The 12259-nt window shown below is 39.3% G+C and overlaps 1 protein-coding gene across 2 annotated transcripts in view; it reads right to left on the reverse strand.

Moving 5' to 3' along the window:
- FLT1 (fms related receptor tyrosine kinase 1) overlaps positions 1-12259 on the reverse strand; it is a 194517-nt gene that overhangs the window by 76335 nt on the left and 105923 nt on the right. Inside the window, exons 13-14 of one of the 2 annotated variants that reach the window (XM_032294393.1) lie at positions 10431-10739; positions 5550-5696 (exon numbers count right to left, since the gene is read on the reverse strand). In XM_032294393.1, the coding sequence (XP_032150284.1) occupies positions 5550-5696; positions 10431-10739 (456 nt within the window). Of the gene's footprint in view, positions 1-5549; positions 5697-6215; positions 10268-10430; positions 10740-12259 lie in introns of those variants that run through there. The other variant, XM_032294394.1, reaches the window with a different exon arrangement.

Consider the following 12259-nt stretch of genomic DNA (forward strand, 5'->3'; position numbering starts at 1 on the left):
CATTTAGCAAACCTCATAGAATTGTTACGAGGAGCAAACAGATTAGCGTTAGGAAAGTGCTAAAGCAGCAGCAGGCACCTCGCAGGTGCTTGTTAAGTAAAACAGATCTGTGGAATGCATCTAATAATGTCCCTACCTCATAGGATAGTTGTGAACATTAAATGAGCTATCTCTAAAACACTTAACACAGTGCCTTGGTACCTGGTAAATGCTCAATAAATCTTATATTGTTAACAGAGAAGACATATTATGATATTATAAAATAAACTCATGTAACACCAGAGAACAATGAAGTGATGTGCTCAATGACACGAATTGTAAATAAACCTAGACATCACAAAAAAGGAAGAATCACTTCCCTGGAAGGTGAGAGAAGATCTTTCAGGACATCAGGAAGTAGTGGGGCTGGATGCAGTGACTCTCACCTGTAATTCCCAGCACTTTGGGAGGCCGAGGCAGGTGGATCACTTGAGGTCAGGAGTTCAAGACCAGCCTGGCCAACATGGTAAAACCCTGTCTCTACTAAAAATAGAAAAAATTAGCCAGGTGTGGTGGCAGGCGCCTGCTAATCCCAGCTACTCGGGAGGCTGAGGCATAAGAATCACATGAACCTGGGAGGTGGAAGTTGCAGTGAGCCCAGATTGTGCCACTGCACTCCAGCCTGGGTGACAGAGCAAGACTCCATCTCAACAAAACAAAACAAAAAAGAATTAGTGGGAGGAGAATAACGTAGTGAGACAAAGGAGCATTTTTCAGGAGGGAATTGAAGCAGCCCATGGCCCAGAGGGCTGAGGAGAGAGGAGGAGAAAGGAAAAAGTGAGGAAGAGTCATGTCAAGGCAGGGCAGGAAGTAAGTGGTAAGGAGCTGGATGGGGCCATGCAATCGAAGCCCTGGAAAGCCTGACAGCAATGCTGGGAGTTGGGAACGGGCAGCAGACAGCATGCCACCCCCGAGGTGTGCAGGGCCCTGTCTCTTCTCGTTTGGGTTGCCCTGGCCTAGACTGTCTCTTGCAGTCTGTTCACATGCATTCCCCGGCCTGAACGCTTAAGATTCCTTTTATTCCTGCTTGATGCCCTTTGGCCCAAGAATTTACTACTCAGCTTTTATAACGCTTTCTTAAAATTACCTTTCTTCTGGTGAATGGCTGTGCCGCACTGAAAGTTTTTTCCTGAAAGGAAATGATAAGGGAGGAAAAAGCTCCAACTACCCCAAGGAGGCATTTTATAGGCATTTGTACAGAGCGTGAGCCCTTGTGTGTGCCTCGCTTCCTCTCTCATATTTTCTTTGGAATGGGAGCAAGTTATCATTTAAAAAATAACAATGATAATGGACTGGATCCTATCAATGATCCAAGGTCACTAAAATTCTCTTATTATATCAATCCTTTTAGAGCTGCCAGACTTCATCTAAAAGATTCACCTCAAGTCTCTAAAGGATATACAGTTTATTTTCAGGGTTTTAAAACTCAAGTATATCATGAACTGCCTTTCAGTCTTTGCAGGCCATGATCTTAATATCCTTTCATTTCAGTTTTGAAGATACTCATGTATACAAATGTAAGGGCCATCATCATGGAGCGTATTGCATTGGCTATCACATTTGCTTCTCAAATGGGAATATTATATCAGAAGCTTTACAGAAACTATACATGTGGAAGAGTATCTCCAGAAAACTAAGAAAGCCCTTTCCTAAAGCCCTTTCTCTGTAGTTTTACAGAGTGAATAAAAGGAAGCAAGAGAAAGAAAATTAATGACTTAGTATAACTGAACTTAACAAGTGCTAAATAGTAGCATCCTAGAATGATATTTATAGAAGATTTTGTGTAAGAATTTATATGACCTGTTTTTAGATATTCTTCTTTGGCCCTCAGAAGATCAAAGAAAGCTGGGTGGTGGTAGGGGTAGTGGTGCAGGAAGAATCTTTATTATTTTGTTTGAGGGCTGACATTTGAGCTTATTAATTAACTCTAATGCCTTCCAATGAATTCTGCCAACTCACTGGACAATTTCTATATAAATGAGGTGGGTCAGAGGGCAGCATCGAACAAGCCATGACTATGGACAAACTTACGTTAACTCATTTAAAACTTGCCGTATCCCTGTGTGGTCAGAATTATCCCAATTTTATAAATAAGGGAAAAAGGGTTCAGAGAGTAAGGAAAAATGACTTGCCCAAATTCTTACATGAGTCACGAGGGCCATGCTAGGGCTCAAGCCCCAATCTCCCCAGCACACTGCGCTCTGGACTCCTTTTGCGTGTGGTAGCTGCCGGGGCACATTCTCTTGCCTTGTCTCTCCTTTAGTCTCATAATGATCCTAAGCTTCCCAAAGCATTTTAACTCTGATTCTTTAACCCATTTCCAAATTATAAAAACTGAACTTAATTCACATTTACTTCTTTCAAGGCATCGCTGAACATCCTATACTAATCTTTCAAAAAATGGATTTTGTGATCAAGTAAGTTTGAGGAATATAGAACTTAGCACAGTTGGCCCAGTGTGGTGGCTCACGCCTGTAATCCCAGCACTTTGGGAGGCCAAGGTGGGTGGATCACTTGAGGTCAGGAGTTTGAGACCAGCCTGGCCAACATGTTGAAACCCCATCTGTACTATAAACACAAAAAATTAGCCAGGCGTAGTGGAGGGTGTCTGTAATCCCCACTACTAGGGAGCCTGAGGCAGGAGAATCACTTGAACCTGGGAGGCGGAGGTTGCAGTGAGCCAAGATTGCACCACTGCACTCTAGCCTGGGCGACAGAATGAGACTCCATCTCAAAAAAGAAAAAAAAAAAAAAAAAAAAAAAAAGAACTTAGCACAGTTTACCAGTTTCTTCTTTGGCTTGTTAACATGCTAATGTGAATCTCAAAGGGGGTGATATTACATTCATCCTTTCAAAAGCTATTATTCATCCTTTAATTCTGGGAGAACACCTCGAGGGACTAGTCTTCCACAAAACTACCCATTGTGGTAGTGTGTCATCTTTGGCAAATCACTTTAGCTCTTTGAACCTAAGTTTTCCATTCTATATATCAGACTAAAGATATTCTAAAGGTCCCTTCACCTTTAAAACTTCCATGATATGGGCCCCACCCCCATGTCAAATCCAGGCATTTGTGCTACCACTATGAGCTTGCTAAGGATAGCCTAAGATTTTCTGAAAACCATTTATTCATTCATTCATGGAACATTTATTTATTAATTGTCAAGCACTGTGTTAGGGTCTGAAGATAAAAAGACAAGATATAAATAAGACAAATAAGATATACTATCGGCCCTCTGGAGGGGAGACATATATGGACTGATGATTAAAAAAACATATGTGAGAGAGGAGTAGAAATATGCATAGGTAATACAGACACATGTGAACTGATGATTTTTAAAAATCTCAGTAAGAGAGAAGTAGAAACAGTTATAAGTAATAAAGACCCATAGAGGAGCTGCCTCCTATTCGTGGGAGCTGTGTAAGGCTTACTTGGAGGGAGAGCACCCATTCTGGGTCTTAAGGGATTAGACAAAGAAAGGAAAGGTACTCCAGACAGAGAGTATACAAGAACCAAAGAAAGTATAGGGAGTTTAAGCAGCATGATGCGTGTAGTGATCTACCAGAGTTTGGCATTGCTAGAATATAAAGTTATAAGGTTCAAGATAGGTGAGACTGAGCATAACGTTGGAGGCATAGGCAGGGGCCAGATGTTGAAGGCGTTCTCTGTCAGATTCTTGAACTTCATCAAAGTGTGTTATGCAGAGCCAGTGGATGACTTGAAGCTGGGAAGTGACATGTTCACAGCTGCATTTTATATTGCCGTGTGGATAGTAGATGCAAAGAGAGCTAGGGAGCCAAGTCTGGAGAGCACTGACAGTATTCAGAGGCTAGGTAATGAGTGCCTGGGCCAAGAGAATAATTGAGAAGCAGAGACAGGAATGGATTTGAGAAATATTTAGTATTTAGTAGGTATAATCTGCTCAGTCTGGTGATTGATTAGACGAAGAGGGCAAAGGAGAGGTCATCACCTTCTGGTTTGGATGGTTAAGTATTTGATGTCAGTATAAGAGGAGGTGCTACTTTATGGAGAAAAATGATGTGATGTGATTGTTCTTGGACCTGCTGAGTGTAAGGTCTCTCTAAGACATTTGTAGATATCGTAAAATTTGGAGTTGTTATACCACAACCCCATTCTGTGCATCAAACTCAAATGGCGGTTTCATTTTGTTCAGAGGACTCACATTTAAGGACTACTCCATATTGCTATTTATTTGCTTTAGGTTGTTGGAATATTATATATACATGGCAATTTTATTTTTAATAAAAATATGAATATCAATTAAAATCATAACTTCAATGTACTCTTATTTAACCACAGATTTATTAAACAGTCAATAGATGGTGTTTAGCTTATTGGTTTAAGTCTAGTTGTTTTTAAGAGTATAATCAGCATTCTAAATCTGTGGGTTCTGCATTTGTGAATTCAACAAAAAATTCCACGAAGTTCCAAAAAGCAAAGAACTTGTCATGTACCAAGTACTACATTGAGTTCACATGAATTGATGTGTAGGTATTATATTACATATTAAAAGTAACCTAGCGATGATTAAAGTATACAGAAAGATATGTGTAGATTGTATGCAAATACTATGCCATTTTATATAAAAACTTGAGCATCAGTGCATTTTAGAATCTGTAGAAAGTCCTGGAACCAATTCCCCATAGACCCCATGGCACTATGTGTACTGTTGAAAGAAAATAAACCTATACCCACTTGTGTAGATTTACTCTTTTACTAGTATGATCAAACATAATTTAAAAAGCCTTCTTTTTATCAAATCCTTAACATCTGCATAGATGAATTTAAAAGATTATAAATTGGCCAGATGCAGTGGCATGCGCCTGTAATCCCAGCACTTTGGGAGGCTGAGGCAGGCAGATCACCTGAGGTCAGGAGATCAAGACCAACCTGGTCAACATGGTGAAACTCTGTCTCTACTAAAAATACAAAAATTAGCCTGGCATGGTGACAGCACATGTAGTCCCAGTTACTTTGATAGTTGAGGCAGGAGAGTTGCTTGAACCCAGGAGGCAGAGATTGCAGTGAGCCAAGATCGCACCACTGCTCTCCAGCCTGGGTGATGGAGTGAGACTCCATCTCAAAAAAAAAAAACCACACAAAAACAAAAAAACAGATTATAAGTCTACTCTTCTGAACTTCATACATGCCAGGTGTTCAAAGTTCTGCAATACCTCAAAGCCAAGAAACTAACTCCTCACTTTCCCCACTGTCATGGTGAACTGAACCATTTTCTTCATGGCTCTTCTCATTTCTTTCTGAATGTACTATGTAAAGCATTCCAGTTGAATAGATTCTGAAGGATCTTTCTATGGGTTAGGAATATGGTCTGCATAGGAACTGGCCCAAATATTCCTCACTGGAGGTTGATATCAGTGTAAACCAGATCCCAGTGTTTGGGGGTCTATCAGCAGGTAACAGGAATGTTAAAAGAAAAAGGGACTGATGGAAGACGAGAAATAATAAATGCAAGAAAAAAATCTCTTACCAGGTTCTTGTTGTATTTTGTGGTTGTTTTTAAACCAAGTGATCTGAGGCTCGGGGACACCATTAGCATGACAGTCTAACGTGGTGGAACTGCTGATGGCCACTGTGTGGTCACTGAGGTTTCGCAGGAGGTATGGTGCTTCCTGATCTAGTGAAGAAAGAAAGGGAGTTGTGATTACTTGCCAACTTTATTCTTGTATTGTCTATGCATATCAACATTTAAAATATATAGAGAAACAGCAAAGCTCAACTATTAGGTTTCATTTGCATTTTGATCACTTCCTCTTCAATCATTAACCTGCTGCTTCCACTTTAATAAGATGCTTCTAAAAATTGAAATTTATTACAACACAGTGAAATCAAGGATTAGATTCTGTATTTTTAGATTTCAATACAAAGGTTTTTTGCCTAGCTAGCTAGTTTCCTTCCTTTTTTTGAATGAAGTTTTTCTAAAACTCAAGGATTTTTCGCAATAGTTTAGGAGCTATAAATCTAAAACGTGATTTTGTGTATAGTCTTGCAATGAATTTTCATATAAATATATAGTGTTGTAGTGATGGGCAAATCTAATTTTGTGTGAGTTTTTATTGGTTTATTTGTGGGGGTGTGTTTGTGTTACTCAACTGTCAGTAACCTAAGTTGTAAGGCAGCAGACCAAACAGGAGAATTTCTTGAACTTTACAAGCTTTATTGGTTCTTTCCTTCCTCCATTCCCTTCCCAAAAGCAAGCAACCAAAGGATTAATTCAAGAGGCAGAGGCACAGATTTGTAGTTTTTGCACTATATAATAGTACAAATATTGTATTTTATATTATTTTCTCTTAAAACATACAAATATGATACAATACAATTTATTTTAATAAAATGCCAACCAATATAGTACAACAAAATGAATTCAATACATTAAGATGCAATACATTACAACATTAAAATCCCACATAAGAACAGCAGTACCCCCAAGGCCCCCAATGAGTACAGTATCTCTAATGAAGTAGTCAGTCAGTCCTGCTGATATGTATACATTCTAGTTAGGAGGGTACTGGATTGGTAGCTAACGCTTCCAAGGTAAAAAATAAAAACAACTCCTCATGTCTTTCCCACCCTCCCAAATCATCCCTTTCCCCTCTTGTTGGAAATCCTGGAACAGAAATCAAAGGAGTTTTGGCATAACTGACACGTTCTCTGTCACTGTCTTCAATTATACAGTTTGAGCTTTCTCTGCCCATTTTCGATTTCCTCATCTCAGTGTACTGAAACTGTGAAGGCAGCTTAGGGGTGATGACAATGCCACAAAGATGACACATTGCAATGGCCTTGATTCCATGTCCCTGCAGGGTTCTGCCAAGTCCCAAAACCTTTCTCTTTTGATTCCTGCAGGGCAATTCTCAGGATTAGCATTTGTTAAAGCAATTTAGAAATCCCAGGTTAAAATGTATATTATCATATAACTTTTATAACACTGTTGAAGTAGTACATCAAGACAGGGTTACTATCTGTTAGGAGAAACAGATTTCTCAATAAATTTTGATTTCTATAGCTTATCATTAGTCTTCTCATTTTATAAAAAATGAAATCTGAAGGCAAAAAGTGTGTTGAAGGAAGTGCTCGGATGTATAAAAACTTCTTCAAAATAGTATGGAATGAATGGTAGCAATGACCCTTTTGCCTCTTTTAGCATGTCTTTCCTATCTTATCTTGTCCTAGGCAGGAACTATGACAATATTTCTGTTTTTGCATTTGGTGCTATCTGTCAAATAGCTTTTCCTAATTGAAAATGCAGTCCTGTTTAAAACCTTCGACTTATGACCACTTGTACATGCTTTCTCATTACAATGTTGACATTTTTTTACATAGGAAAGACCCCGAACATATCAGTGAAACATGACAAGATCATAAAGAACAGTATCATATTACTATTTAGTCTCTTCTACAGTGGGAAGCCAATTTTGAAATATCTCATTTAAAACTCAGACCAATTCACTGAGTTATACTTTTAATAGCTTCTTCGAGCACACTTACTCTTTCCCATGCATTAAATATGATAAAATAATCTATCACTGTCCATAGGTCTTATAAAAAGGAAGTCTGAATATTGGGCTCACAACACCCAAATTGTTTTTCTGGCTATAAACTATACCATCATCAACACAGACACGATTTGGACTCCCTGACAGGTGGACTAGAAAAAAAAAGTTTATAGAGAAGAGAACATTTTAACATAAATGTCATGAATCCCAAAGGCCTATTTGTACTACACAAACTTCAGATGACAGAAGCAGCAAAAAGGCTGAAGAATGTACATGGGAGTCTCAATTAAATACAAAGTTCATATAAACATTCTGAAACATACAGTAATATGCATTTTTCTTTGTACCCATTTCTGAAAAATATTCTATGTTAAAAGTCTCATTTTTGGCTAGTTTCTAAATGACCAATCAACTCAGGAATCATATTTTGTCAATTCTTACTTTATACATTATAATAATCTAGTTTGCTGTTTTAAATAAGGGAGGTACATTGAACCCATATCTCAAAACATAAGTTACTTGATGGAAGTAGGTAGTGGCTTTCCAAAATTTAACAGTGTAGCTGATCCCTTCAAACTGAGAAAATCAGAATTAACAGACATTTCTGCTGGTTATCAGTAGCCAAAGATAGCTGCCTACCAGGTTCTTTTACTTTTCAGTATTATGGCCCCAAAGATCTGCCAGGTCACATAAATACACAGCTTCTGTCCTCTGTTTGGAATGGGCACTGAGGAACCAGCCTCACACACCCTATTCCATCTCAATTGTTCCCCATTTTAGGCTCCTGTTTTTCTTCCCGCTGCCCCTTATCTTCACCTCATTTCATACCTCAGGGTAACATACCCCTCGGGTAACTAATAAAAGACAAAACTCACCCAAAATTTTCCTTAAAAGAAGAGACTCTCTGGAAGGATTAATTACACAGTGAACAACTAATAATCTATAGAATTCTTAAACTCATCTCTTGGGAAATTCTTAAAATCACCTTTTGTAAATACTAACATTCTCCCCTCGCCACAAAAATTGCAATGGGGGAAGGAAATGGTAGGTTCCAAATGTCTAATTCACCATTTTGTTTTCCTAAGGATCCCTCAATCATTCTATTCGCTTTTTTAATGTTAGCCACTATTAAGGCCCCAGTTCTATGGTATTAAGGCATTGTTTCCTGAAGGAACACACTAACTTATAATGAACAAAGACGCCAGGCCAAAGAGCCATAGGTAAAATTTCAAGATACAATTGATTTTTCTTTCCTTTGGGCTGACAACTTCCAGGTTACTAATTGTTTTCAGAGCATTTGGGGCTCCATAAAACTGGCATTCTGGGGAAATGCTATTGTTTACTCTTTCACGTTTGACAAAAGCAATTCCCACGTGAAAGACAAGTTTAGCCGTGGGACAGGGTCTGTTACCTAAAGGAGGAAACAGTCTGGTGAGTTCCCAAGCTTGAGAAGTTGTCATATTGTCACCTCCTATTGAACTGCCCAGCCACTGTGTTTCTCAGCCATGGCTATTTTGGTCATTATAGTTTTTTTTAATAGTTAATGCAAGTCACATATAATGATCATAATCATCAATCATAAATAAAAACAACAGAACAATTCATATTAAATTGGTGAAAAAGTCATTTTCCCTGAAATACAAGCTTAAAACAAGACATTACAACTTCTCTTGATTTAAAACTGGCCTGTATTTTTAAAATTACTTCGAATTCTGCTTCTATAGTTTTGCCATTTCTTAATCCCCATAAAAATCCTATTAACATTTGCAGATGGGGAAAGTGAAATTTTTTTAATGGGCAAATTTTAAATTTACATTTAGAAAAATGCATTAAATCTCTGGTTACAATAGCCTTTATTTCCTTGATAAATTGATTGTGGTTCACCTTTGAATGCTGTCATTTTAACATGATAAAATTCTTTAAAATAGTAACCAGGGGACAAGAATATTTAAAATTAAGGTATGATCCACTTCCCTTCAGGTGCCGTCAATAGCAATGCAGTCAGAGACAGCGAGGAGGACACCCTTTGCTAGGCTAGTCTACTGCGGCACTAATTGCATAATTACCTGGATTGCATGAGAGGAGGGAGGGGAAGTTCTTGTAATTCACACTGTGATAAACCTTTACTATCTCTGAATTACACCAACGTCTTGCACCCCTGGGCCCATTTTAGAAGCTCCAGTTTAAGATTAATGTGCTTAATGTAAAAAACAAAAAAAAAGCATTTTCAAATAAATAAGCATTATATCCTTGCTATCCAGGTGCTATTTACAAATCAAGAGCAGATGAAATAGTCCAAAATAAAACCAGGCAGAAGTCCAACAGAGTCTCAAATTCAACTGTACTCATTCTGAGCTGGAAAATTAACTTATTCGTGTCCATCTTTGGCAGAAACCAGCATTTGTTTAAATTATTCAGTTTGTGCAGCTTCAACACTTAAAAATAAAAAGAGGTTGGCATCAAAGTAGAAGGAAAGGATCATCCCAAGTTGTTGTTTATCAGGCAGGAGAAAACAGCAAGAGCAACAAACAGAGAAGGCAGTGCAGGGATCCTCCAAATCCAAACGCGCACCAAGTCGGCCCCTGGGAGCAGCCCCCTCGGCCTGAATGGGGGGCCCAGAGCAGGGCCTGGGGGTCTCATTATTACTGCTATCATCTCCGAACTCATTTTGGGAGGAGCATCTCCTCTGAGCCTGAAAGTTAGCAACAGTGACAATAAATCAAGATGATAGGAGACAACTGTTACTTTTTAATGAGTCCTTTAATGTTTTACATTACTTTGTGTGGTACAATCATTCCTTGTGCTTTTAAATTTGGAGATCCGAGAGAAAACAGCCTTTTTGTTGCAGTGCTCACCTCTGATTGTAACTTCTTTCTTCTTGAGGATTTCTTCCCCTGTGTATACATTCCTGGCTCTGCAGGCATAGGTGCCTGAATCTTCCAGGGAAACATTCTTGATGGTAAGATTAAGAATGATGGAGTGCTCCTTAGTGATGGCCATTTTTTGCTTGCTAATACTGTAGTGCATTGTTCTGTTGTTAACTGTCCGCATTAAAATCCAAGTAACGTCTCTGTATAAGAACTTGTTAACTGTGCAAGACAGTTTCAGGTCCTCTCCTTCTGTCGGCACTTTTTCCAAGTTGACATGAAACCCATTTGGCACATCTATAAAATAAGAATAAAGAACTTCAATTCACAGAAAAATCAGTGTCTTTTAATGAGATATTTAAAGAGCTTAAGAATTGTTCCTCTGCCGGGCGCGGTGGCTCAAGCCTGTAATCCCAGCACTTTGGGAGGCCAAGGCGGGTGGATCACAAGGTCAAGAGATCGAGACCATCCGGGTCAACATGGTGAAATCCCGTCTCTACTAAAAATACAAAACGTTAGCTGGGCATGGTGGTGCGTGCCTGTAATCCCAGCTACTCAGGAGGTTGAGGCAGGAGAATTGCCTGAACCCGGGAGCGGAGGTTGCAGTGAGCCGAGATCGCGCCATTGCACTCCAGCCTGGGTAACAAGAGTGAAACTCCGTCTCAAAAAAAAAAAAAAAAAAAAAGAATTGTTCCTGCACAAATTCTCTCAGCATTAGCATTAAAAAGGATGAGTATTTACGGGAAATGAGCAAACATAGCAGGTAGGAACCAAGTAAGTTCATTCCATCAGAAGTGAGGTAGGAAATGCAAAACAGGACAGTTGTTAGGATGACATTTTCTCCTTATTCACCTGAAGTTGCATTTCAAAGTGGCATATTTTTTCCAGCTTGGGTAAGTTTATTATTAACTTTATTGCCCCCCCACCCTTTTTTTCTTTTTTTGAGTCAGAGTCTCACTTTGTTGCCCAGGCTGGAGTGCCACGGTACGAACTCAGCTCACTGCAACCTCTGCCTCCCTGGTTCAAGGAATTCTCCTGCCTCAGCTTCTTGAGTAGCTGGGAATACAGGCATGTGCCACCATACCTGACTGATTTTTGTATTTTTTAGTAGGGTTGGAATTTCACCATGTTGGCCAGGCCGATCTCGAACTCCTGACCTCAGAAGATCTGCCTGCCTTGGCCTCCAATGTGCTGGGATTACAGGTGTGAGCGACCACACCCAGCCTCATTTCCTATTTTTAAAATCATGTACAGTACTCCTGCTGGCAAGTGGGCAAATAGAGAAGTAACATAAGAGCAATTCATCCTAAAAACCAAAGGCACATTTACAGTCAAACTTATCCAAAATAGTTTGCGAACAAGTGAGAGAGGAGGTCCTAGGCAAAGTGCCAATCAATTCCATTTTAGTCCTAGACTTCTGCAGTGAGAGGCAACTGTTACTCACTACCCTCCCCCTGCTCCTGTCCCAGATTACTTGCCCTGGTCTTTGCTGGCACGGTGGGCCAGAGGAGCCTGCTGACTTACTCAGGACTTCTTTTATGGGGATGGTTCTACTCAGACCTGAGAGAGCAAAGATTTCTTCTGAAAATGTGGACAACTAATCTGGAAGAGTTGCCAGATTCTAAAATGGGGGTGATGGAGAGGGAAAGAGAATAATTTTTAAAATCAAAATTTCTCTCAAAAATATTTTAAACATGTTCTGAAGGTGGCTATGTCATTAAAAGCCATTTTCTCCAGTGTCGATTCCCAGCTAATCTTTGTGAAAGGAAAATTAGTCTTGGGACCCCAAAATCACTAAGTAAATGGAAAATCAAGTT

This window comes from Sapajus apella, unplaced genomic scaffold, assembly GCF_009761245.1.
Source record: "Sapajus apella isolate SASKATOON/1434 unplaced genomic scaffold, GSC_monkey_1.0 scaffold32, whole genome shotgun sequence".
Lineage (NCBI taxonomy): Eukaryota > Metazoa > Chordata > Mammalia > Primates > Cebidae > Sapajus > Sapajus apella.